General features: G+C 35.2%; 1 protein-coding gene across 1 annotated transcript; it reads right to left on the minus strand.

Annotated features, from left to right (window-relative positions):
* Positions 1 to 175: 175 nt before the first annotated feature.
* On the minus strand, positions 176 to 26,325 carry Smp_019040 (putative transcription factor lbp1,cp2; the record flags this gene model as incomplete). The annotated part of the gene is made up of 12 exons (XM_018799752.1): positions 26,304 to 26,325; positions 24,786 to 24,904; positions 23,355 to 23,410; positions 18,789 to 18,894; positions 17,539 to 17,714; positions 13,685 to 13,822; positions 11,619 to 11,884; positions 9,171 to 9,651; positions 5,536 to 6,280; positions 3,623 to 3,713; positions 2,043 to 2,092; positions 176 to 399 (listed from the first exon to the last, which is right to left on the minus strand). The coding sequence occupies exons 2-12, from the start codon at positions 24,883 to 24,885 to the stop codon at positions 176 to 178; spliced, it is 2,433 nt and encodes an 810-aa protein (XP_018651510.1). The 5' UTR covers positions 24,886 to 24,904; positions 26,304 to 26,325.

The following is a 26,325-nucleotide window of genomic DNA, read 5'->3' on the forward strand; positions in this document are numbered from 1 at the left end:
TCCTTTCCCATGAACTTGAACGGTTGCCGATTGAGACAAGTTGCATGGGATTACGTTAATATCTCAGTCGAATTAATCCGTTATTTTCTAGTCCCATTCATCAATATCTATCCCATCGATCACTGATATTACTACAATTTCAATTCAACTAATATTCAGCTTGTTAATGTTATTTCTACAATCTACAATCCCACATCCATTTGCAGTTAATAGAAAAAAAATCAGTAACATAAACAGTAAAATATAAGTAACCAACCTCATCGGTTAATAGGACAGGAATATCATTTTCTGTGACAAGGCATATAATTTTGATGCATTCTTGACGACAAGATAATATAAAAGCCATTCGACTACGTAATTCATGAACATTCATTTCATATAGCATAATTGCATGATAGACTATAAATCGTGTAAACAAGACACAAACAAACAACTATGAAAGTAGGGATGAGTCAATCAGTCATTTATCATATAAGCAAAGTAGAACCTGATATACATAAACATCGGTTCAAGTTGCTACACCCTATCAGCAAAATGCGATGAAACTATCAGGGGAAATTCCAGAGTAACCGAGGTAGTTAACAGTATCAATGGTAATAAAAAGGATTAGACATCAAAGATACTATCCGAGAAGAAAATATGAATTAGTGCAATAGTAAAAAAAACACTTAGAAGAAATCTTGAAACTTAGGATTTAAGAAAAGACAAAGAGTGAACGCGCCTGTGCCATCGCAAACGACTTTGAACTATGGTCGCCCAAAGTTTTTAACGATTGGTTGCGATAATCACGTCGACCCAAACCAAGTAATCTAGATCAATTAATATGGGTCAGTCCTATTGTCAGTAATTTCATGGAATTATCTCATTGTTTTGGTTTGGCCGCCCTTAGCTTTTTTTTAGGTTACTCTTACACTAGCAATTATCGTGCATCAAGGTAGTTAGCCGATAAGCATACGTAATACATGTCTAATGGTCGGGAAGGTAGGAATGAATATGATGATAAAGTAATTATTTTGATAGAACCATTCCAGTGTACAAGGTAGTCAAATTAAATAATTTCTACAAAATTTCAATCCTAACAAAAGAGTCAGTTGTGCTTAAAACTAGTCCCTGACTTTACAGATTCCTGAAACCATCGTTTTCGGGGTACAACTATAAGTAGAGTGAGAGTGAGTAAATTGTTGGCAGTTAGAATTGAAGAGTTTAACAAAAAAACTAATTTCAAACATTCGACAACAAGGTAGAGTGCACTAAGATGTCCAATCAGTCATTTAAGTCAGTAAACTGATTTTCACTAAGACATTGAAATCCCTGAGATGATCAAACTCGACGACTGGACACCGCAGAAAAGTCACTAGAGCGTAGTGAGATGTGATAAGCCCTAGGTCCGAAAATCAAGAGTGAGAGAGTCTTAACAACGAATATTCAAAAATGTCATTTCCAATACTAAACCCAATAATTCATCTCACCAAAAGTCACATTTCAATAGCATAACTACTCATGTGTATTGATAGGTTAGTAATAGTAGTGAGTTTGAATAATTTTTTTCTGGTTAGCGTTTTTTGGCTAGTTGGCTTTCTACGCGATGGGGTCGCTAACCCCATGCCCAACCCTCCTCCTTTACGCGGGCTTGGGACCGGCAGTAGCCCCCGGGAGAGCTACAGGCCAAAGGAGAAGAGGAAGACCAAAGAACACATTACGTCGAGAAATAGAGACAGACATGAGAAGAATGAACAAAAGATGGATAGAACTAGAAAAGAAGGCCCAGGACAGAGTGGATTGGAGAAAGCTGGTCGGCGGCCTATGCTCCATTGGGAGTAACAGGCGTAAGTAAGTAAGTAAGTAAGTAATAGTAGTGAGTACATGGGATAGCAATATCATGATTAAGTGGACAAAACTACATCGCAAATTTTTATGACAGATTAATTTCAGTTATTTGGAAATTTATAATCAAACTAGCTCATTACGATATTCAGTTTTAAAAAAAAACATAAGTACATAAAAGACGGATTGATAAAAAATAACTCATCACTACAACGTACTTGTTTCTCCTTTCAAGCAAACGTACAATGTACATCTTGGCACTGTAGGTCTTTTTAAAAAAGAAAACAGAATAAATAATACCCCCAAAACATGTGATTAATAATTGTTAAGATACATCATAATAAAACATCTATATTCAGGATACTACTTAAATAGTTTCCGATTCAAAGTTAATACAATAAAATTAAAACGTTATTACTGTAACTTTGAGCCATTAAGCGGCTACAATTGCAAAAGGTCGATAGGCATCACGTCAAACCAATCATCATATCAACTTACATAGGCAAAAGTTGATGCCATAAACGTAGTAACCACTGCATAAGCTCAACGTTGCACATGTTACAATAAGATCTAAATAAATTGTTAGAATTCTGAACTATCATTTTTGCAACTTAAAAAAACCCGCCAAAACTGGAACGAACAATCATTTAAAAGACAACAAATTTCGTGAAAATAAGCAGTTGGGAGCAAGGTCATCAGAACATACTGCACGAGGCATTCGTGCAATAATTGAAATGCGTGCTAATGATGTTGTCCATTACGATAAAGAAAGCTTCGCAATTAAACTATTCAGCTCAGAGAACTCAACTTTACTTAGTAAACATCCATATGAGGAGCTACAAACCTTCATCAACTCACTACGGACGGTTATGCTTTCTTCGTTTAATAATTGGCTTAATTGAGATAGACTAGTCAACTGAAAAGTTTTTTATAATTGATTGGTCATTGAGTGTTGACTAATATCATGCTTATCTAGTTTTTTGGTGCTACTAATGGAATTTCATCGATTAAGTTTCACTGTGGCTGTTAGTCTAAGTGTTTCGACATCATCTAGACTGTGTTGAGAAGTTAGGTGATTGGATGTGGTCGTCAGGAAACCCTGTTTAACCTAGGTTTCGTACTAGTAGGCACTTGCCAGCAAGGACTACGTACAATCTCCAGAGAACTAATATTCCCTAGTGGGTTCGAACCCACGTCACCCAACTCTGCATTCTGGGATGTTTCTAACAACCCGGTCACTTTTTTTATGTACGGAGAAACAACTGAAAATTGAAAGGAAATCTAGGCCACACAACAGGACTTCAAAACATGGAGGGTGCTGATTAGAATTCTGTCGCATATTTGTTTTTGCAGTTTTTTATAGCTAGAATGTGGTCATAAATCGTAATAAAGGAACATAACATGAAGTAGCCTATTAAAAATGTCGGATAAGGACTATTGAAGAGTTACAGAACTAGGACGAAACATGTCAAATATACCCTGTTCTTCTTAGCTCATCTCAACTTAAGATGAAAACAATTTTCAAACTATTCGATGTGTAGATGGTATTCACCATAGATTTACCTCACTCAAGGTACCACTGTATACAAACGAGATTTGAACTGTTGTTTCATTTTAGTATGGTACTACTACGAAGTATGAATTGATGACCCTGTTAGGGATCGAATCTATAATCTTGCAGAGAGTAATTAGTTGTTAGACTGCTGAGTTAGGAGGTTATGAGTTATATTTCCAACTTCATCAGACAAAAATCAATTAAAACTGCTTTATCATGTAAAAGAGTATCAAATTAAATTACTTGTTATAAAGTGAGTTATATAATCGTAAACCTTCTAATGATCCACAAATAGACAATAAATCTTCTTTAGCTAGGCGAAGTATATCACAACCTAATGAGATAGGGGAAAAAACAAAATTAAAAAAAATCGAATCTATTTCAAACCAAGAAAAGAAAAAACTGAAGGAAAACATTTACGAAAATCTCAGGAATTGAATGTGTTATATCTTGTGGTCGAGTGGATGCCTAGTTAATGTGTGACGTGATAAGACCGCCAATCAGAGAGCAGAGAATTATCGATTGGAACAGTGACACACGAAACCGCACGAGCAGTCTAGAGTGCCAACCGGTCCTGAGATCTGCCTAGTCCAGCCAGTTAAGTCCGAAACACCAATAACAGTCTCTGTGATATGGATCATTATTCACAAACATACTGGGTTTATATACCAACCAAACGGACCACATCGTACCATAAAATAGAAAATAACATTTGTACAATATTTAGCCAAATGTGGCTGTGAATAGGGGGAAAGTAATCAATAAACTGATGATAACTCAAGAATCGTATAATAACAGTTCAAAGGTCAAAATATAGCTAATGATAAGAGGAACACGAATATGATTAGGTTAGTTACTTAAGAATTATACAATAGGAAATATACATATTACATTGGTCCACAAATAGTTCTCAAAATTTACCATTCACAATTCTCTTCGGGATACAAAAGAATGAGAAAAACAGAGCCGAATAAGAATTATTGCAGATTTGATTTCCAACAGTTAGATAGTCATAGTCAAGAAAAGACCATCACATTTAAGTTTGGATATCATATACTGATAAGATGATTGAGATTATATGACTTCTATACAAGTTTATCTTTAAGTAATGATGTAATTACTGAAATTACTAGAAATATTTATAATAAATTGACCATGTTTATCCAATCCTTTAGTACTGACCGAGAATTCTATTGATCAAGTCGCAAAGTGCCCAGAGAATAAAACCTAGGTTTAAGGTTTCCAACCGTCTATTATGTGGAGATATTCTCCAGATTTATCTCAGAATGATTAATCCGTATTAATTTCAATTGATATTTTATCATCAGTTCCGTTATAGCATGGGACTCCTCAGAAGTGCCTGCTCAGTGGTCTAGAGTTTAAGTGTTTGAGCTCGAGACCGAAGGTCCTCGGTTCGAATCCCGCATGTGGGATCGTGGGTGATATTTGATTATTTACAGAGATTAAATAAATTTGATATTATATTGATATATTGAGGCATTCTCGGGTGGTAAAATTTGAAAACAGACCACTAGTTACGTAGAATACCATAGAAACAAAGTAGTTAGGTATTAACCAAACGTTTATGCACCTTAAATTATTGGTTATTAAAAATTTAGTAATGTACAAATGTCGACGAGACTAAACTTCTTCACTGAAAAATATACAGGCTTCACTACATACAACCAATCTGCGTTAGCCAAAGTTTCCATACCACGCGAGTTGAAATTAACAAGAAGAATATCAAAAAAGATCGTAATAATGTAGTAAAAAAGGTTTTGAGAAAGACTAAACAGTGAGAATATTTTTTTCAAAACGATAGAGTAGAACGGTGAGTCTAAGTAGAAAAACGAGGGTTCAAGTTCTATAGGAAGATAAAAGGCGAACGTATTTGCATCGTTGTGAATGATTTTGAGGCATGCCACCCAAACTCTCCAAAAACTAAACCCAGTTATCGTGCGGGTCCTAACCAAGTAGTGTGCATCTACTAACATATATAAATCAGATACTCTTATATCTAATCAGATTTGAAATTTAATTTCAGTGGTGTAGTTGCAGGACAACAACTACAACGTAAATAAACTCGCTGTCGTAACATTAAAAAAATACCTGACATTAACGACAACAATACAGACATTAGTGTTGAATAATATTACCTGTGAAGTTCTTAAACGTTTCAAGAAGATTTTCAAAATTTGATCGACAAAGCCAATCTGCAACTTGTGATGCTGTCATTTCACAATGTACTACAGATGATATATTCGAGGTAGTAATAGTAGTGGGTTTAACAGTAGCAACAGAAGTATTTATAGACGATGGACAGACAGATGTTGATGATGATGTTGACGACAATGATGATGATGATAAAGAAGGGATTTCAACTTTTGGTTTATTCGACAAAGAAACTATTGAATCACATGATGTAGCTTGATGAACTACATGATTTAATTTATCCATACATAAATCTTCAAATTTCAACAATTCTGCATAATCGTCATTATTATTATTATGAACATTATCATTATTATTGTTCTCTGCACAATATTCGATTTGTTCCAAGACTCTGTCTTCGACAGTAGGTCTGGAAGGTGATGATACTAACAGATCACTACAATAACCCATATCACGACTTGCTGGAGTTGCACTGGACATGCTTAATAAAGGATCTTCATCCGATTGTACTATTACTACCGAATTAAGAGGATAATCAGGTAGGATGATAGATGATGGTTTGGATTTCTGACCATCATATTTATCTAATATAGTATATTTATTTAATTCATCATTATTTCCTAGACTAGACGATTCACCTGATGTACTCAACTCATATACTCCTGTATGATGATTACTATTTATAGAATTTGACTGGTGAGAAGGAACATTCATTTGAATCGATTTGGACTAAACAATACATAGACACAAACAAACACAAAGAAAGGACAATTAAAATTCAACTATACGGTAGCTGGAAGGAAATTTCCAAACAGATTACAATGAAACCGAACAAGTTAAAAGATAGCTAACAAAAAAATTTGATACTCGATATGAAACTGTTATGTTTGTTACAAGAAAAGTGTTTGCTGCAGTAAGTGTCAAGTATGTACAGAAAAACAGCAGTATTTACAGTTGTTGGTATAGGTTGTAACATAGTTATAATCCAACTGATTCGTTAGCAGGAAGTTCATACAAACGTCTAATCACAGCATCATACGTCGATATTCTAAAAGACTCTGTCAGATTGGAATTGAATGGAATTTCTACAGCTTCTCTAAAGCCTCTGGAGGCTTCATCACACTTTCCGGGAGCAGTCCCAACAGAAGTGGAAAGTTTTGTAACGATGATGTAGGATTCTGTATAACTTTAAGGTGAAATTTACTGTCTAATAGCATATACTGGGACTTCCAATTTGTGGATACTTGAAATTATACACATGCTTAACATACTTCAGTGTAAGTAAATATATATTTTAACAATATTTCGTACTGGCTATGAGTGAGACCGTTTATTGAGGTTCTCATCGTTGAACAGTAAGAAGTTGAAATTAGACGGAAAAAGCAGATATATGTGATCAATTTATGACATGGCGCCGTTTCATGAAAGAAAGTTATACAGGAATGTGATCTGTTAGTCCTTAAAGGCTCTCCAGTCACGGCACCAGAAATTGTGCTGCTCAGTGTATCTGGAAACGTCATCGGCTACGGCTCCATAATAGAAGCTAGTGATGATCCTGTGATTATCTACTGCAATCTCAATTAGTTGAAATCTACTTTGAGTGTACTTACAAGTGACCTGGACCTCTTGTCAAATATTACTAATATTCATTTATTGACTATGGAATATACTACTACTCTTTGCTCCTTCACAGTACTATCGTTTCATTTGTGTGGTAAATTTTTTAAGAATGCTTTATTTTACCAAGATTTATGTATATTTATGAGCACAAGTTGGATATGACGTTAACTTAGTTAGCGGTGATATTCATTGGAAATGGACACTACTTTAGACCATATACATTTCTAACCTATACAATTTTCAAAAATGTAAATTGCTTGAAAAAATGTAGGGGTAAATTAATTAGTGGTGAAAAGTACAAAAACATTCCTTGTCAAAACCTCTAGAGGCCCAGAAACGCCAGGAAACGTTTTATTTATTCAGACTTGAATAAAAGCTCCGTAGAAACATTTAGAAAATACGGAATCACATGTCAAGGTCCTGATTGAGATATTTATTTATACTGCTACCATATTTAGTACGGTTCCAGAAATTTTCAGAAATCAAAGGTTGTGTGTAAACTCTATAAGTACCCTCACTTTTTGTACATGAACATGAATCAACCTTGGAGTAAAGCATATACTCGCGATTTGCACCTTCTCTCTATTGTTTCAGTTAATGTGTATAAATATTTCGGGTTAAAGGGACCAGTTAAAAAGGCAGTTTAGGCGTATCGGTAGCAAAACTTCACAACTACTTATAATTGAATTAATATGATTAGGTTGGGACCTTGCATAATTTGGAAGCAATCAAAATCAACTAGATAACCAAAGAAAATTAGGGTGCATTAAACAACTGCTTCGTTCTCATGTGAGGCTTTTCGATAGTGCAAACATTCATGGTCTAAAACAAGACCTTTGAGTTATTAAGTCAGAATTTAGGGTTTCACATTATTAGCTCTAGCCGGTTTCATATTAGTCCGTATCTATAAATCATCATTATTATTATTATTATTATTATTATTATTATTATTTGAACACATAAATATTGGTACAAGGAAGCACCAGATATATATGCCCCACACATTCGATTAGTGTGAGGGCTGTGATACTGCCCGGGTCCCCAAACTGAAACAGGTGGTTTTCTTAGGGTGTCACACTCGGAGCCTTTGACCTAAAGGTCTGATCCACAAGGTAGTGGAGCATCTTAAGGAGATGCAATCCCATGGTAACCGGTGACCAACAATTGGTTCATACGCCATTTGTTCCATCAGGATACTGAAGTCCATGTGCACCATTGGTTTAGAATCAGGGTTTTCCAACTCCCCTAGGTGAACTTTCCGTGTCCACCAACCCGGTTAAAGCACCGGACATTCGCTTTTCGTCCTCTCACTTTCGTAAACAACACTCGTGGTGCGAGAAGGCAGTGAGTAGGACTTCCCTGGCAGAGGCTGTGTACGCGTGACCGTTTGAGAGCATTTCGAGAGAGAGGGCGGTCTCTCCCCACTCTCGGCCGTACCAGGGCATTTAGAGGCAAAATTTAACGGGGCGGACTTGCATGTATATAGCAAACAATTCTCTTTGAACCTAGCACACAACACATCTATAAATCTCTATTACTCAATAGACCAGGAAATTCTCTTTGCCCTCTGATTTTCAATGGTCCCTCAGCTGCTTACAAAAAAAAGAATAGTGTCCATAAATATCCTACCGTAATTTAATTTATGACAAGAATGAACTATTTACTTGGAGACATCAAGACTTATATAGTCAGATAAGTAATCTGGATGATGAGCAAATCTAATAAGTAGGATAAGTAAACTTAACCAAGGTTAAGTGAGAGACTCTATGAAGGTTGATGCAATCAGGAGAACAAACCTAAGAGTGAAGAAAATCTGTATTGCTAACAAATTACGTGAGATCATTTAATACGCTGTTGTTAAAATGTACAAAACGGCATATTAGTGTTGAGAAACACAAAACCTTAACACAATCGACTTTCTTTATGGGTCAATTTATAGTAGTATATAATCTGCTTTCACTGAATTACTGTTTATTCTTACGCTGAAAGGGATAATTACCTTTGGGAATTCAATCAAATGGGAACCGTTCTCATAACTATGTGCAGCTCGCCTTCTCTCTGAAATCAGTGAGGCTTGTTTGGCACGATTTGTTGAATTGTCCCAATTTGTGCACATCATTCTATTTTTATTACTTCGTATCCATCGGGAAGCACTTCGACAACTGCGTCCACATGATGAACAAGTCCCAGCACAACAGTCTCCTACTCGAAGACGTCTACGTCGTTGAAGACATGGCTGTATTGCACAATTAAAACGCCTATTAGAAGATGGAGAAGGTGATATACCGGGAGATACATTTCTTAACGCTGAATACGCTGAACGATGAATTGGGTAAGTAGGTATAACAAATTCCGAAAATGACCGATTGGAAGCACTAGGTGATTCGATTGGGTTAGGTATTGCAAAATTGTTACTTGTATCATTTAAATCCTCTAGTGTAAAATTATCCTTCATCACCGCCTTCTCGACTCGTGCCAAACTATGGATACAACCAATAAAAAAAATAATTGGAATGCGATATGCAAATCTTAAGTAATTCGATAGACTGACAGTCTCCATACACACTCGAAAAAATGCTCAGTTAAATACATGGTAGACGAAATTCGATGAACACAAAAAATTAAGAAAAATAAAACCAGTTATACTTACCAGTTACTGTCTGACGACTGAAACGAGGAAAAATAGTCAGACTCTACGGAGAAAAGATATCTTAATTTCATAAAATTTCACATTCACTGCCAGGAGTGTGTATGTTATACGCTATACTGGTAGTTCTTTAAAGAGTATGTCGGAGTATTCATAGCTTCAGTAGTTTGATGATAACACATTACCCTGCAGTTGCCTATGATAGCCAATATTCAATGCATTGGGCAAACCAGAAATGAACAGATTATACATCCACGTGATGGGTCAATAAATAGCTTTCATTTTCGAGGGATGAAACAAAAACCATTTACAGGCTCACATATATGTGATTCGGTTTGGCCGAGTAAAATTTCTTTCTCACTCTTCTTTTCGTTTGGGTGACCAGGCTCGTGTATATAAAGTGTGTAATGGTATCAACTCTCGGAATAATTGTAAATAATTGTAAAACTCAATATCTAAAGGAAGATAACATGTAAATTTACATCCGCCATTGTGACCGATTCTCAGCCATGCTATTCAACGTCTCCAACCATTAGTCACGATAGTTGTAAAAACCGCAAACCGATAGCCTGCACTTAACTAAGTGGCCTAGCCCGACATTCGATGGCTCCACGGACCGATGAAATGTCTTACATTAGCCACTGTTTGCTTTCTTCTAAATTATTCCTAAACCAGATAATATCGCGCAAAGAAGTAGACGGCAGTTAGGTGTGTCTAACATATACTTAAATACACCTCAGTCGACGAAGACTCACTACTTATTTGGCACGTTTACCTAGTAACTTATGCCTAACCTTAGCATTGAATACTACGTCATTACACGAAACGCGAGCAATACTTCAAAGACACCTACGGTGAACAACCTGCAGCCTGAACATCTCTTCTACTTTAATAGACTATACTTCACAGCCATAGAGTAATACACAGCGGAATGCTGCACAGCACACTCATCATTTTGTTGGCGGAGATTCAGCTAAAGCCATAAGCGAAGCAAGTTATCAAAATGTAACTGAGATTTCTGAATTTTGAACTTGATAAATTAGTTATATCGATTTAATCTAAAATTCATACGGCATGAAACACCATTAACAATGGTCAACATAGGGATTGTACTAGATGATGAAATATTCCATTTGCATTCTTAGAACTTAGTTATTTTACTAATCCTCATGTAGGAATTGTGACTGAAAGTTAAGCGCGTAGCTGTAGTTATTCTCACTAACTCATTAAATTTTAATATATATTAAAAGTAGGAAAAACTGGTAACAGTTTCATTTTACCCTATTTATTATCATTAACTCATTTACCAGGTTCAACTTTGTATACTTGGATTCGAGCTACACTCTAAATGTGAGGGTTAGTAATATTAACCGGTTGTCCAAACCAAAGTAGGTCAATAGGAGTCAAAATCGGGAACTCACTGGCTGAAAGTCAAACCTCTCAACCACTAACCCACACCCCAATCTGTGATCACCCTCATATGATTATTGTGGATAATAGATAAACAGTTGGATGGAATAAGTCAAGAATACATTTCAGACAACTGCTTATTCAAATGAAACCACATGGAAATTAATGAGACCAGAGTAAAGTGTTAAAACCTGGTACACATAATGGAGCGGTAAATCTCTAGATTTCAAGCCAATTTTATCTCATAAACGATGATCAGTTGCGACTTTTTTTCTATCATCGAAGAGGATATCAATGACAGTAAATAAAATGCTTCAATGACTCGAATACAAAAGAAAACTAGAATTTCCATGAAACTATTTAGTACCAAACAGTCAAATTGAAACTTACTTCTGTAAATCCAAACTACCCATATCTACTTTAAATTGCTGGCATGAATTATTGCAAACGGACGCGGCTGTTGTAGCAGAAGTGGTAAGAATTTGTGTATTTGTCACTTTTATCGATTGCTCTGCAAAAGTATCGCCGATCGCCGGCTGCTTGTCCGTTATCGATTGATAATGACCATGGTTATGATGGTGATTATGAAATAATTTAACTTGCTTGCTAGGTAAATATGATAATTTAGTCACAGGAACTGATGGTTTATAAATAGCCTGGAGATAACATAAAATAATATTGATTACTTACAATAATAAAATGAGATGATTCACAATTATTCGCAGTGGGGTAGTTATACTCACTATTAGATTATGAGTTTTAAAATTATTTTATGCCTATTATTCTGTGAACTAAATCATTCTTCTTGAATCATATTCTCTATGTCTAGTCATTTTTTGTTAATAATGGTAGAACTACAATTATTAAAATAGGGGAATTTGTGGATACTGTAGAATTTTCATAGTTTTAAATCACGAACTGTTCTCAGCTAGACCGCCAGTGAAAAACGGGAAGCACTAGACGACTATTTCGTCTCAACAGTGAGTATTCACAACCTCGCATCAAGGATCCGAAGCCAGGACCTTAGGTATCGCATGCAAACGCTTAAACTCTAGACCGCTGACCCAACATCTAATGGTGTTAATTTCTAACTTCAATCAATTCACAATAATGTGCAATCTTAATACAACGCCTGAGGTGGACAACTGTCTCACGTCCAACATGGTGGTTGAACTCCATTGGTCATGGTTTCTCAGTGGAACTTAGAGAGTTGCATCTTGAAGCTAGTCACTGGTGAACATATTGTTACTAAAATAGGACTACTAGTACCACTACTACTGCTTTGTTATTTATCCCTAAAATCTCATCTTGCTGTATTGATGTGTGACAATTTGGCTCGGTGCACATTTATTCTACCTTATATGTCGAATATAATTGACCGACATTTAAACAACTTTGTTGTATATGAGGTTCAGACTTTTTACAGAGTTTATTTTGACATTGTTGTATAACAAACATAATAGAGAAGAACAAATAATTAGTAGTATAAATGCTTTGGAACTTTCAGATCATGTGATGAAAACGTCGTCGCTGATAATAGTACGGCAAAATCAGATGACTGTTAACTCAGAATTTCAAGAAGCAAGGGTATTTATTAGTCAAACTACATAGTGTTTGTGCTGCGTTGGGTATTGCGTGATTAAAACATAAGAAACTATTCATCAGATAACAATCGACGGGGTTGATAGTAACATGAACTTTACAAAGCGTGCAGGTCGTATTGGTCAACAAAGTACACTAATGAGTTCCAAGCTATAACAAAAGGTCTTACAAGAGCTTGCCATTTCTGCAGTGATTCTATATTAATGTTATCCTTTAAAGCAATTAGTCCCTTTGATAAATTTCGATAGTGTAATAAGAAGACGAAGATTATCAGAACTATGTGATATATTAGCGCAATACATTTCGAACAATCTGTATAAGGGCGTATACTAAGGTTTATTGAAGCCTTAGCCATACGAAAATTCAAACCCCCTTTGTGTATTCAAGAACAGTTTGTTCTCACCTTAAACCTACCCTGGTAATATTAGCTTATTATCCAGAGTGATTAGGTTTCAAATTGTTTTTACATTATTTTATTATTATTATTATCCTTGTCTCCTCTTACCCCCCCCCTATTTCCAGTCTAGTTGACCTTTTATTTTTATACACAATTGTTCTTAACAAGTATATGTGTGATCAGATTGTTCGAAATTTATTGCGCTAATATATCCTAGACTGAACATCAACTCTGAGATGCAAGTACATCCAGTTGACGAGTCCCAGATAAGACGAAACGCGCGTCCTGGATTCCACTGCTAACCACTGTCCATCTTTGCTTATAATATATCACACAGTTCTGATAATCTTCGTCTTCTTATTACACTATCGAAAGATATCCTTTAAGTGAATACACTTTTGGTAAAAGGTGAAGGTTAAAATCGAAAAATTACAAATTATATTCAAAATATAATTACCTGACCATCACCAGATTTACGTTCTATTCTTTCTCGATCTGTTTTATGCTTACGATCAGCTCCTTTCATTTTAAATACTTTAATTTGACAAGCGAATGAGCCCAAATGTTGGTTAGTATCATATTCAAAATGTTCTACCTGAAGTTTTTTTTAAAATAATCCACAAGTTAAACTATTAAAATAAACGATTAGATAGTCGGTCAGTCAGTTACAAAGTAGGACCAGGCACATATATACATCGGTCCAAGTTGCCATACCTCATTAGCACAACAAGATGAACATCAAATTCATAGACGCAGTTACTTCAATGGTAGTAATATTTATAAATTAAAATCAAATATAAGGATATAATACAGGAAGAAAGAATTAGTTTGAAGAAAGGTATAATGCAATTTTAACCTCACGGTTTAAGGGAGGATAAAGAGTGTATACACCTACGCCATAGTGATTGATTCTGAGTCACGCCACCCAGAATCTCTAACCATTAGTTACGATAATCACGCGGACCCCAACCAAGTAGTCTGCATCTACCAACATAGCTCAGACTAGAAGTTAGTGACCTCAAGCTCTGATGCCACGTTTTGGTTTGGCCGCCCCTAACTCTCTTCCACCCATCTCCAACACTAGTCAGCATTGTGCGTCGTGGTAGTCGGTAGTTGGGCATACGCAATACGTAGCCCGACCATCTCAGTCGATGAAGATTCATGACCTCATCAACTGACTTACTATCATCCCCTAATACTTTCCATCTAACCTCACTATTACTTACCGAGTGATCCCAGCAGATGCGAGCAATATTTCTAAGACATCTGTGATCAAATACTAGTAACTTACGAGTATTGTCTACCCTTAATGGCTACGTTTCGCAGCCGTAAACTAAAACAGAACGAACTTCTGCGCAGTATACTCATTCCTTAATTGATATATGGCTATCTCGCCTTCTCCATAGGTGACGTAAGTTGACAAAAGCCAAACGAGCTTTTTGAATCCGTGCAGAGATTTCGTCAGACGGTTAGATAAACAGTGATCAAAAGAATAGAGATAAATAACCAGTAGAGATACAGTGTGTATGAATAAATCTACATGATTCATTAAAAACCTGCTCACTACAAGTAATTACCCACATATATTAAACTTAATTAAGAATAACATGAGCTGAGATTCTCCAGATTAAAAACAAAATTATGAATTGAGAAAGAATTGAATATAACGCAAAATGAAATTAATGCTACTATGATAATGAAACATTTACCGCCGTTTCTTTCTGAACAAATACATCTGGTTTGAGTATTTTGATTATTATGTCTCCCATAAAATTCTAGATTAGAGTTTCACTGTCGATCTGATTCCCTGTGTTAATGAGATGTCTTGAAATAGCACAACTCAAAGTTTGCGATCTACGATTTATTCGAATATGTTCTTGGAATAACGTAAGCGCTTCATTATATTCTCTTAATATAACTGCTTTGGAAGTTAGACGTAAATTTATCTTCTATGTGTAATTCTAATTTTGATACTATTCTATTCAGATTTTTAGGATTGCTCTCTGTAAAATTTATCTATTCTAGGTAATAATCTTTAATTATATTTAGACGTAATTATCAGAGATATTTTCTAGCGCTTCATATAGTGAAAAGTTGGACTCGAAAAGGAAGTATTATGATTAATTTATGACCTATTCTGATGTATATATGTAATCCGAACCTACTGTGCTGATCGTTAACTCAGTCAGTCAGTCACAACGTAGAACTTCTTACGTACGTACATCAGTTCGAGTTGCCATAACCACATTAACACAGAGATGCAGTTATCGATTCAAATCCCATAGTGGTAGAAGCAGTAAGAGTATAAGCAGTAATCGGAAAGATTAGGGTTTGAAGATGTTATTCAAGGAGTATAATACAGTGAAATAAATTTGGAAAGAAAAAAAGATAGAGACATGAAGAATTCAGAAGATTAGAATTTGGTAGAACACAAAGAGTGGATGCACCTGCGCCATTGCAAACGATTTTGAGTCATTTCATTCAAGGTCTCTAACCATCGATTGCTATCATCTCGCGAATCCCAACCAGGCAGTCTACACCTACCAACATGGCTCAGTCCAATTGTCAGTGACATCATGGATTTGTGCCACGTTTTGGTCTGGCCGCCCCTAGCTTTCTTCCAACCTGCTCCTACACCATAAAGCATTGCACGTCGGGGTAGTCGGTGGTTGGGCATACGTAACACGTGTCCCAGCCATCTCAACTGATGAAGTTTCACTACTTCATCAATCGATTTGCCATCATTACCTAGTACTCGTTTTCTAACAACTGCATTACTTACTCGGTGGTCCCAGGATATACGAGCAATGCTTCGAAGATACCTGTGATCGAATACTAGTAGCCTACGAATATCCTCTACTCTTATCAGCCATGTTTCACTGCCATAAAGTAGGACGGAACGAACTGCTGCACAGTATACCCGTCCTTTGGTTGCTAGACGAACATCTCTCCTACGCCATAGATGACGCAAGTTGGCGAAAGGTAGACGAGCCTTCTGTATCCGTGCTGAGATTTCGTCACACACCAGACCACAAGGGCTGATGAGACTCCCAAGATAAGTGAAGCTGTCAATAAGCTCAACTACTTCACTCCCTATCATTAGTTCACGTGTCGATGCAACCCAATCCTGAAGTAACATTTTGCACTTCGAGGGAGAGAATCGCATTCCGAACATGCCTGCATAGTTGCTTATAGTGGTCAGAAGACTCTGCATTTTGTCAGCGTCTTCACCAAATAAAACTATGTCGTCGGCGTATTGTAAGTCAACAAGTGAGCCTCCCGGTAAAAGTTCAACTCCTGGAGATTGAGATGATGAAAGTGTTATCTCTAAAAGCATGTCAACGACAAAGTTAAACAAGATCGTTAATTAAAGACAGAAGACACCGAACTACAACGTTATCACCATAGTTTACAAGAATATTGTAATGAACTAGTTGGATTAAATATTATAAATACTAAAAACAAATAATCTTATGTTGTTCGTTGATGTCATCCATTTTTAAATTACATTGTTAAGTGATACATAAAACTTTTACTAAGTGTAGATCTATATATTTGAGTATCAGAAAGTTTATATGAGAGCTAATGACGCTAAATAACTTTCCAAACTGGAATGCAAGTTAGAAAGTGATTAAGTCTATGGTTGACATAAACCCTCAAACCTTTATAACTTACATCTTGTTTAGAGATAAATTGCAAAAAGTAAACATAATAGACTTGTTTCATAATTCAAATCACTGACCCACCTTGGTTAAACAACTACTGAAAGTCAAGAGTCATTGTACAATCTCATCCTAGTAAGGGATCCCCCTTAGCAGTACGTATTCACGACTCGACTGGAGGTCGAACCCAAGAACAGGTTTCACTGAGAGAACTCAAAATTTAAGCTAATTAGCCTGAATTTAATGGTTCAACTTTAACCAATTCGCAATACTGTTCAACTATCAACCAATGGCATTGACAAACCACTGTCTCACGTCCGACATGGTTGAATTTTACTGGTCAAATACAGCTCACTAGATCTCTGAGAATCACCTCTCGAAAAAAAGTCACGCACAATATCGTGGATTGATTGAAGCTAAAATATATGAATAATCGGGTGCTAATTCAGTGGTCTACAGATTAATACCCACCTTGAGATGCAAAGGTTTTAGGTTTGATTCCTGATGGGGCTGAGGAATCCTACACAGAGATGAAATAACAGACTAGTGCTTACAGGTTTCTAGTAGCTGTCTATGACTAATTTTTAAACGAAACAAAAAAAATTCAACTACCTGTATAAACCCCTTAAACTTATAAAAACCAACTTACCCGAAATCGAAAAGGAATTCCTTTTTCACCACCGTGCTTCTTAGCAGTAAACTCAGTACTGACACAATTAAATCGTAAACCAATAGTACATTTCGGATATTTCCATATACATAATATATCATCTGATGGAGTATTTTCACTATCTAATTCTTCATAATCATTCGATCTTTTATAATCTTTAAGGTAGATTTTTTGGAAGAAAAAAATAGGGATTTACTCAACAAGATGAGTGAAATTATACTTACTAATTGTTAATTTAACACATAAGGCGGTGTAACTCACATAGAACTTTTTGTACTTAAACATAGGTAATAAAGGATAAATGTAATGAGGTCTCATACAACCAAGCTGAAAAATCTATACCACTAGATATGATTCAGATCAACAGTGAATAACTTAAATGACTGATGGTATGTTTTTGGTTTTTCAGCTCTACTGCAAGATGAAGTAATGTATAGATAATATGAAACAAAGCAAATGCATGTAAGCGGATTTAATAAAGCCATTTGATCCAAGTTGGTTAACTCGTGAAATAGACCAGGTTATATAAGTTAATCAAAATCAAATGATGAAAACTATGACGATTGTACAATTACGTTATTCTGTGTACGTTCAAACTTTTAAGAGATGTTTAAGAGGTGTTTAGAAAGTGGATAATAATTTAAGCGACTAATTGGTTTTAAGTTAGAAAACATGCAGTCCTTAAAACACCATAACCTATCATTCGTGATTACGGTTAAAATCTAATGTAGTCATCGCCCTTGTGCTATCCGGCATTCTTGTTCTGTTACTGAAGACACAACCATTGGTATAGTATTCATTTGCTTTTCATCATATTACCTTATGTTAATGTAAAGAACGGTGACTTGGATCAACAACCAATTTTGCCCAGCTATACATTATCTACGTTTCTGCATATCGATCAAAATAGATAGTCAGTTAGATACATGATCCGAAAGTTAAAAGTACGATGTCAAAACAATGAAACAACAGCTCTACTTTTGTATGGACCACTTGTAATATTTGATGGTGATTAGCTGTATAGTCCGGAATAAAGATTTCTTACATCGAACTCATCGTCTAGCGCACATCAGTTATGTTTGTTCGGTTAACAAATTGCAAACACATATGTTTAGCAAAAGGATATATGGAAATTACACCTTAAAGAAGATGCAAAAGCACCATGTACGCCAATAAAATACAAACATTTTACAACTTTAGGTAGAAATCTGAAATAATATTACGCTCACCTACGTCTATGAGGTTTTCACCAGGGTGTGTTTGATGCCAGTTATCCCAATGCTCGTGTTCATTTAATTCCATCTGTTTGTCATAGAAAGTAACTCGAATCCATGTCTACAAAGAAAAAATGAGAACAACAATAGATCAGCGCGGAACTGTATACTTCAAATAGCATGAAGTAGCTCACCAGAAATTGGGTAAAAAGAACAGATCGAGCGATTTCCAAATAATTGGTCATCATGGCTCTACACCAATATATATATATATATATATATATATATATATATATAGGCGATATATATATATAGGCGATGACGGACCTGTGTTACTGTATGCCCTATATAACTGGCTTCACAGGAGCAGCGAAATTGGTAAACGCACATGGACGTGAACGATTCAGGCAGTCTGTCTTTAGTGATGATTTTTATTATCGAGCGGTTATGGAAAGCCGCATTCAATCTGGCTGCAATGATTGTTTTCTGCACTTCCGTTCTTAAATTTTGAGTTGAAATTTCTTCGGTAGCATCGTGAGATTAAAATTGCTTCATATTTGTCTTTCTTCCTGTACTATATTCTTATATACAATCTTTCTTTTATATATTACCACCACTAAATTGAATACTTCTATGAATTTGATGTTCATCTTGTTGTGCTAATGAGGTATGGCGACTTGGACCGATGCATATATGTGACTGGTTCTATATTGTAGCTGACTGACTGACTGGTAGCATCGCTTGTGAATAGTAATTTTAAGAACAGTATTTTCTTCGGAACGGTAGATACATTTGGTCTTCTTTTCATCTCATGTGTTTGTTGGTGAATTTTATGGGATATCCATCCTTACTAAGCACGTTACAAATATTGCCCAATTCATCTACAATGGTGTCATTAGAGCAAATTATTCTAGCACGATGAGTCAGGATCTTTACCAGGTTTTTTTGTATCTGATGAGTAAGGAAGTATAAAAGTGAGTATATTATCCAACTGTAGACTTTCTATGTATTCCTCTTTTTAATGTTCCATCTACTATTCTTGTTAGTTGGACATCTAGAAACGATAAGCTATTATTCGGTTCTTCCTCTAGCGTAAAACCAATAGATGAATGAATGTTATTAGATATATCAAGTAAATTATCCTTTTTCTAATATTATTTATTTATTCTCTAAAGTAGTTTACAGTGTGTCGCGGAACGTTGGAAAATTTAATTTTTCTGTTCATTGGGATGGGAAATAGAAGCAGATATGAAAAGGATGAATAACAACGGGAACGAACTGGGAAGGATTGCCCAGGACAGGGTTGGGTGGAGAATGCTGGTGAGAGGCCTATGCTCCTCCACGAGGGGTAACAGGCGTAAGGAAGTAAGTACTCATTGGGATATTACAGACATTTTATTTTTGTTTATAAAAATTGTCATCAGTTTTAAGTTTCCTTAAAGCTTTCTTAAGTTTTTCGTCAAAACCCTTTTCGAATTATGTCCATTATTTAAATATCTAAAGCAACAGTCCACTGGTGTTGATTTAAATCTTTCAACATCATCTTTTGATGAAGTTACTAGTCCTACCGTTTGGGCATAAAGGTTTTCAAATTGAATTTCAATGTCCATTTTATTAACCACTTTATTAAAGTTACAAAGCTTAGAGCCTAGTGATAACGCTTCTAACTCAGTCTCATTAAGCTTAATACTGGTAACTAACATCAATGACTATTTAGATAACAATTATAAACTGATCCTAACGGGAACGAAAAATTTGCTACAAAAGAATTTAATTCAGCACGGCAATGTTCAACGCCAGAGTAATGAAATATGTAGCTCATAAGATACATTACCAAGTTGGGACTTCAAACATGATTTTTTTTTCTAAGCCTGAATTAATAGCGACAATCAAAGTTGACCTAGTCGAGTCACAAAATAATTCAGTGTAGTTGTGAAACACTAGTCAGTCAGTTAACCATTTACAACGCACAACCTGGTACTTATATCTGGATTAGTTCAAATTTCAACACCACATTAGCATGTTGAGATGAAATCGTTCTAATCAACGTGGATCTGTGCAGAAAACGTCAAGTGAAGTAAAATCGATAAAATACTGGTCAGGATACTGAATGGCTAGATATTACGTTTACGAAAAAATCAATCTTAAAATCTGCATATCGATTTCAGGTAAATTTAAGGTCAACTTCAAAGTATTTTTGTTATATTACATTATTTAATGTGAATTTTCTTCAAGGATTTTTAATGTGTTTTTACCCATGTCAATTAATTAATGTTTAATTAGTTACCTGCTTCTCAATTTATTTCTTTGTGTATTAGTTAAGTCATTGTGTCTTGTGCTCGATGACAATTATTTAGTCGATGAAATCCCATCATTTTATTTGTCACTAAATCGATTTGTAAAACTGAAATAACTTGGATACAATTTACTCTTCTTCTGGAGTCTTCACAAATACATCTAATTTGCAGGACTTTTCGCCGTTTTGAATGGGCCCCCAAATGCTCTGGTACGGCCGAGAGTGGGGAGAGTTCGCTCTCCCTCTCCAAATGCTCTCATATGGCCACGCGTATATAGCCTCCGCCAAGGAAGTCCTACTCACTGTCTTCTCTTGTTGTTTGCGAAATTTAGAGGACGAAAAGCCAATGTCCTGCGCTTTAACCGGGTTGGTGAACACGGCAAGTCCACCTAGGGGAGTTGGAAAACCCTCATTCCAAACCAATGTTGCACATGGGATCCAGTATCCTGATGGAACAAATGGCGTATGAATCAATCGTTGGTCACCGGCTACCATTGGACTACATCTCCTTGCGATGCTCCACTGCCTTGTGGATCAGATCTTTAGGTCAAAGGCTCCGGAAGTGCCCCCCTAAGAAAACCACCTGTTTCAGTTTGGGCACCTGGGCAGTATCACAGTCCTCACACAATCAAATGAGATTTGTGTGGCTCATATGTATCTGGTGCTTCCTTGTACCAATATTTATGTGTTCAAATAAATAAATTCGAATGGGCTAAGAATTACTTTTCAAGTATTGAAGATAAGAGTATAGTATACTGGAAGCTTTGAGTCAGTCAATCAGAACTAAAACGTTTTATGTATTTTGGGCGAAATTTAAAGTGCAGTGGCAGATGACTTTTATGTTATTAATAACTAAGTGAAAATTGGCACTAATTGATCCTTAGAATGAATGAAATTATTAAAAATATATATTATACAACTAGAAAGTGAATTTAGGATGGTGCTTACGCTAAATTACAAAGCATACATGTCCTAAGGCAGATTGTGTGTTAAAGTGTTTGATGTGATTCAATGTGTAATCAAGATAGTTTATTGAAGAACTTTTACTCTAATTTTCAAACCTAAGTTCGCAAACAGAAGTATGAAATCATTGTATTATAGCTGATGTCGATTTGTGATGGACACCCCAACCCTAATTTGTAAAACTAACTCAAAACCCCAGTTTGATTCTTAATACCTAACCCTAACCTTATGCACCATAACTGATGACGGTTGGTAACAAAAACTCTATGGAGTGATAACCCCAACTCACAACACTAGCCCGACTCTTAATATGTGAGCTTGACCTTTTCTTCTTTACTACAATGGATAATCTGACATATGAGTGTTAATTATTCAGCTCAAAAATATTATCTCACTGTTATATTTCTTTTTATTATTAATTGTTTCATAATTATGTAGCGTTTCCTGATTAGCTTTTAAGTCTCCTAAGGTCGTCAGTATAGTATACCTTTACCGTGTTGTGTATTATTCGTCCGGTCTATCCAACTAGCATATATCCCACTGGGTATTAGAAAAATCGCTCTCAATCATCCTATTTCCATTCACAACAAATATCCAAGTGGATTGTAGTAATGCCATGTCTAGTTTTATAAGCCCGCGATCTGATTCCATTATGAACGAATTAACTGATAAACCATGAATATAAATTCTCCATTTGATTTCGAATATTGTAGATAGACTAACTTCGTTTGGGTGACGGCGGTAATAAAAAGCCAAGTACGAATTAAGTTGGAAGAATTTATTTCAGTCACTTGTCTACTCGTACAGACACCAAGATGAGGGATACGAAAGTGAGGTAAGTGTATCAACTCAATTTGATAAAGCGTGACTATCAATGATCAGGTAGAAAAAAAAAGCTAAAGACATGTGATGAATAGAGTCATTGATACACAAACATACACTCAAATAAAGTTATAAGCGAAAAACTGACAAGGTCAAAATAAGTGTGGATACGCACTCAAAAAGAACAAATTCATTGGTTTATCTAAAATCAGGGCTAACCCATGTAGGCGTCACATTGTACTAGATGTCATAGCTTGGTCTCAATGAATGAAATGAACGCACGTTATGAAACCCACTGAAAATTATCATCCAAACATATAATCAACTTGTTGAGAAAGACGATATCAAGGTTTCCACTTCAAGCGCTTATGTGTAAACCTAAACTGATTGGATTTAGTCCAAAATGTCATCAACGGAAAAAATATAAACCATAGCAACCAATGACGAACATGAAGTTTTAAAACAATATGAAATATATATATATATATACGATAAATTACCTTGATAAATGTTATCTCCGGTGTTTTCGAGTTTAACTTAAGCTCATACGTTTGTCCTGTAAATAATTATAAGAATATAAGTATGGGTTGAACATGAAAGAATGAACTATAAAGTAAAGTTTTAGTTCAAGAGAATGCTTTAGTAGTGTTGAATTCTCCGAGTTAGATGGTTTAAATGAAGTAGGCGCTGAATATGTCTAGAATGACAATGAAAGCTCCGCAACTAAACTATCCAGCTCGGAGAACTTAACACTACCAAAAGGATAAGTTATATATATGTAGATATGTAAACAAATTTATATGCTTTGAATCAGGTATTTTAACGTGTATCACGTCAATTGACGTAGCCCAGGTTATCCACTTATAACTTTGAAATATTTATTATCTAACGATAGTTCGCGATGAAAATTATCTTTAAATTATGGAGATGTTCACAAATCAGCTGCATAAATAATAGTTGCGCTATATTCTTCAGTGACTAGTTATCTTTGAAATGAAGCTACTGAAAGTTCTGGTAAAAAATCTGTGATCGGTTGAATCATGGAAGTCAATGGTGAGAAACTCACCGATGAAATTTGTTATGACTTTCTCTCCCGTCAATTATCACGTGACAAGATCGCCCATCATAATACCGACTTACATGACCTTGTTCCCGTGCCAAACCAACGACGCGTTAACCAGCACGAGCAGCTTAGAGTCATTCTCATCTAGCCCTGCCCGTTGAATCCAGAATGCAATTTCAGCCCACACTATATGAAGTCTATAAATAGTTTCCGGAAGTTACCCAAAGTTTAATCTACTTCGGATACAAAATTATTACCATTTATTCATCATCTACATATATCTATGTATGTGGCTTTGAGTCACACTATAAGTGTGATGGCCATAAATTGTGACAACTAGAAATGATAACCACTTTTGCTATGTTTCACACTGTTAATCCCTGGTTAAATTACAGCATAACTTTGCCAAACAATTATAAACGTAAGCTATTGACACAAATGTTTTACACTGTAATATAACTTTTTTGAATATAATATAACAAATTTATGGTCATTTCCTTAATCAGCATCATACGACTTCCCAATATACACAACGGTAAACTTGTTTTAAATATTTTACAGGTGTTTTATAGCTGTTTTAAGACTATATCTGTTAATTGAGAAACTACTTAACATTTTGTTAGAAACAATGTAGAAAATGTCTTCACTTTTACAACAATATTATGATTATTTCTCACTGTACTCTCCCAATAGAAACAATATGACTTGTTCAAAGAGTGGAATCATATGAAAGGAATAAGACTAATCTTTATAGAAGAGCAAATGATTGGAAAAAAAGTATGTGGCAGATAATATGCGTTTTCAATAATATCGGGACAAACTGAATCAACACAATAGAACGAAGACTAATATAAGTGATAATATTTACCTTGATTCAGGTAAGTTAAAGACGCTTCACCTAATCGTGTAGCCGACGACGTTGGAGCTTTCAAAATGTTATCAAACAAATGAGAGTTTGTATCAGCCATCGAGACAAAAGTATTAGCACTAAACGGAAATATTAAAGAAATACATTATTTAATAGGCAGACTTCAAAAACTAATTGCACATTTAAACTCTCTAGGCAAATTAAAGTTCATTTCGAACGCTGAAACTCTGAAACCACCAACATATATATATATATATATATATATATATATATATATATGAGAGGGAGGAGCACTTTAAGGACGATTATACCATATCATGTAAATTGAGAGTTACATAGTCGGTCAGTTAGCTACAACGTAGGACTAGGCACATATATACATCGGTCCAAGTTGCCACGCCTCATTAGCACAACAAGATGAACATCAAATTCATAGATGCAGTTACTTCAATGGTAGTAATATTTATATATAAAGATGGCTCGGACCAGAGGTTGTAGAAAGTTACATAAGAGAATACTGAGTATTTACTTGAAACATAGAATACTTGGTTAACTTTTTCCTACTTTGAATTAAAATTTTTATTAGTTTTATTCTACTCCGTTAATAAGAATTCTAGTAACTCAGAATAATCCAGTAATCTGCTACAATATACTTCACTTCGTTTAGTCTAACTATATTACACATACATGCCATGTATGCAAAGCAATAGTGAAGAGAATTTGTAGCTCAGGATGAGAATTTTGAAGGCGTTTCGTTCTCTTAGATAGATGGTTTAACTGTGACGCTTCTAGTGTGTGTTTTTTTGCGGAACTCTTCTTAACTCCGATGATGTTATCGAGAAAAACAATGAAAACTTCATGATTGTACCATCCAGCTTAAAGAACAAAACACTTTTTTTTAAAAAAAGTAAGGTGATGTAATAAAATATGAACTGATTACTTTAAAGATATGAATTTAATACAACGAAATAAAAAAACTGAACTAAATCAACCTTTTTGATGATGAGAAAATTACACCACGGCTCTCTTGAATTATTTGACCCAGTTTTCAAATAGTCAAAATTTGCATTAAAGTAAAATTCAATGGGCTCCTAAATGGAAAGTTGTTACATTTACTTATTATTCTATTACTGAACCATTGGATTTAAACTTGATATTTCTTTGGCCCATAAATTCTGAAACTTTTGATATGTTAAACTAATAATATAAAATAGATGTGCCTAGTTACATAGGTCACATATTGTTATGTTGCACTCTTTTGCATACAAATAGTGAATGATAAAATGTTTGGTCGAGTTAGTAAACTATGCAGAAATATTATTGATTTTACCCGTTGCTAATACTCTCAGCAAAGTACTTACTATTATTGAAAATTTGTATGCATATTCTGAAATCTAATGATGATCCAAAATTAAATGGTGTATTTCTTAACAAAGTTAAAATCTGTTTCCTTAAAAATGAGCAAATACCAAATGACATGATAGAAATAAAACGAAGAATATGAGAGCTAAAACTTACACAGTCTGTGCCGAATTACTGG

The sequence above is a fragment of the Schistosoma mansoni genome, chromosome 3 (assembly GCF_000237925.1).
Source record: "Schistosoma mansoni strain Puerto Rico chromosome 3, complete genome".
In the NCBI taxonomy this organism is placed as follows: domain Eukaryota; kingdom Metazoa; phylum Platyhelminthes; class Trematoda; order Strigeidida; family Schistosomatidae; genus Schistosoma; species Schistosoma mansoni.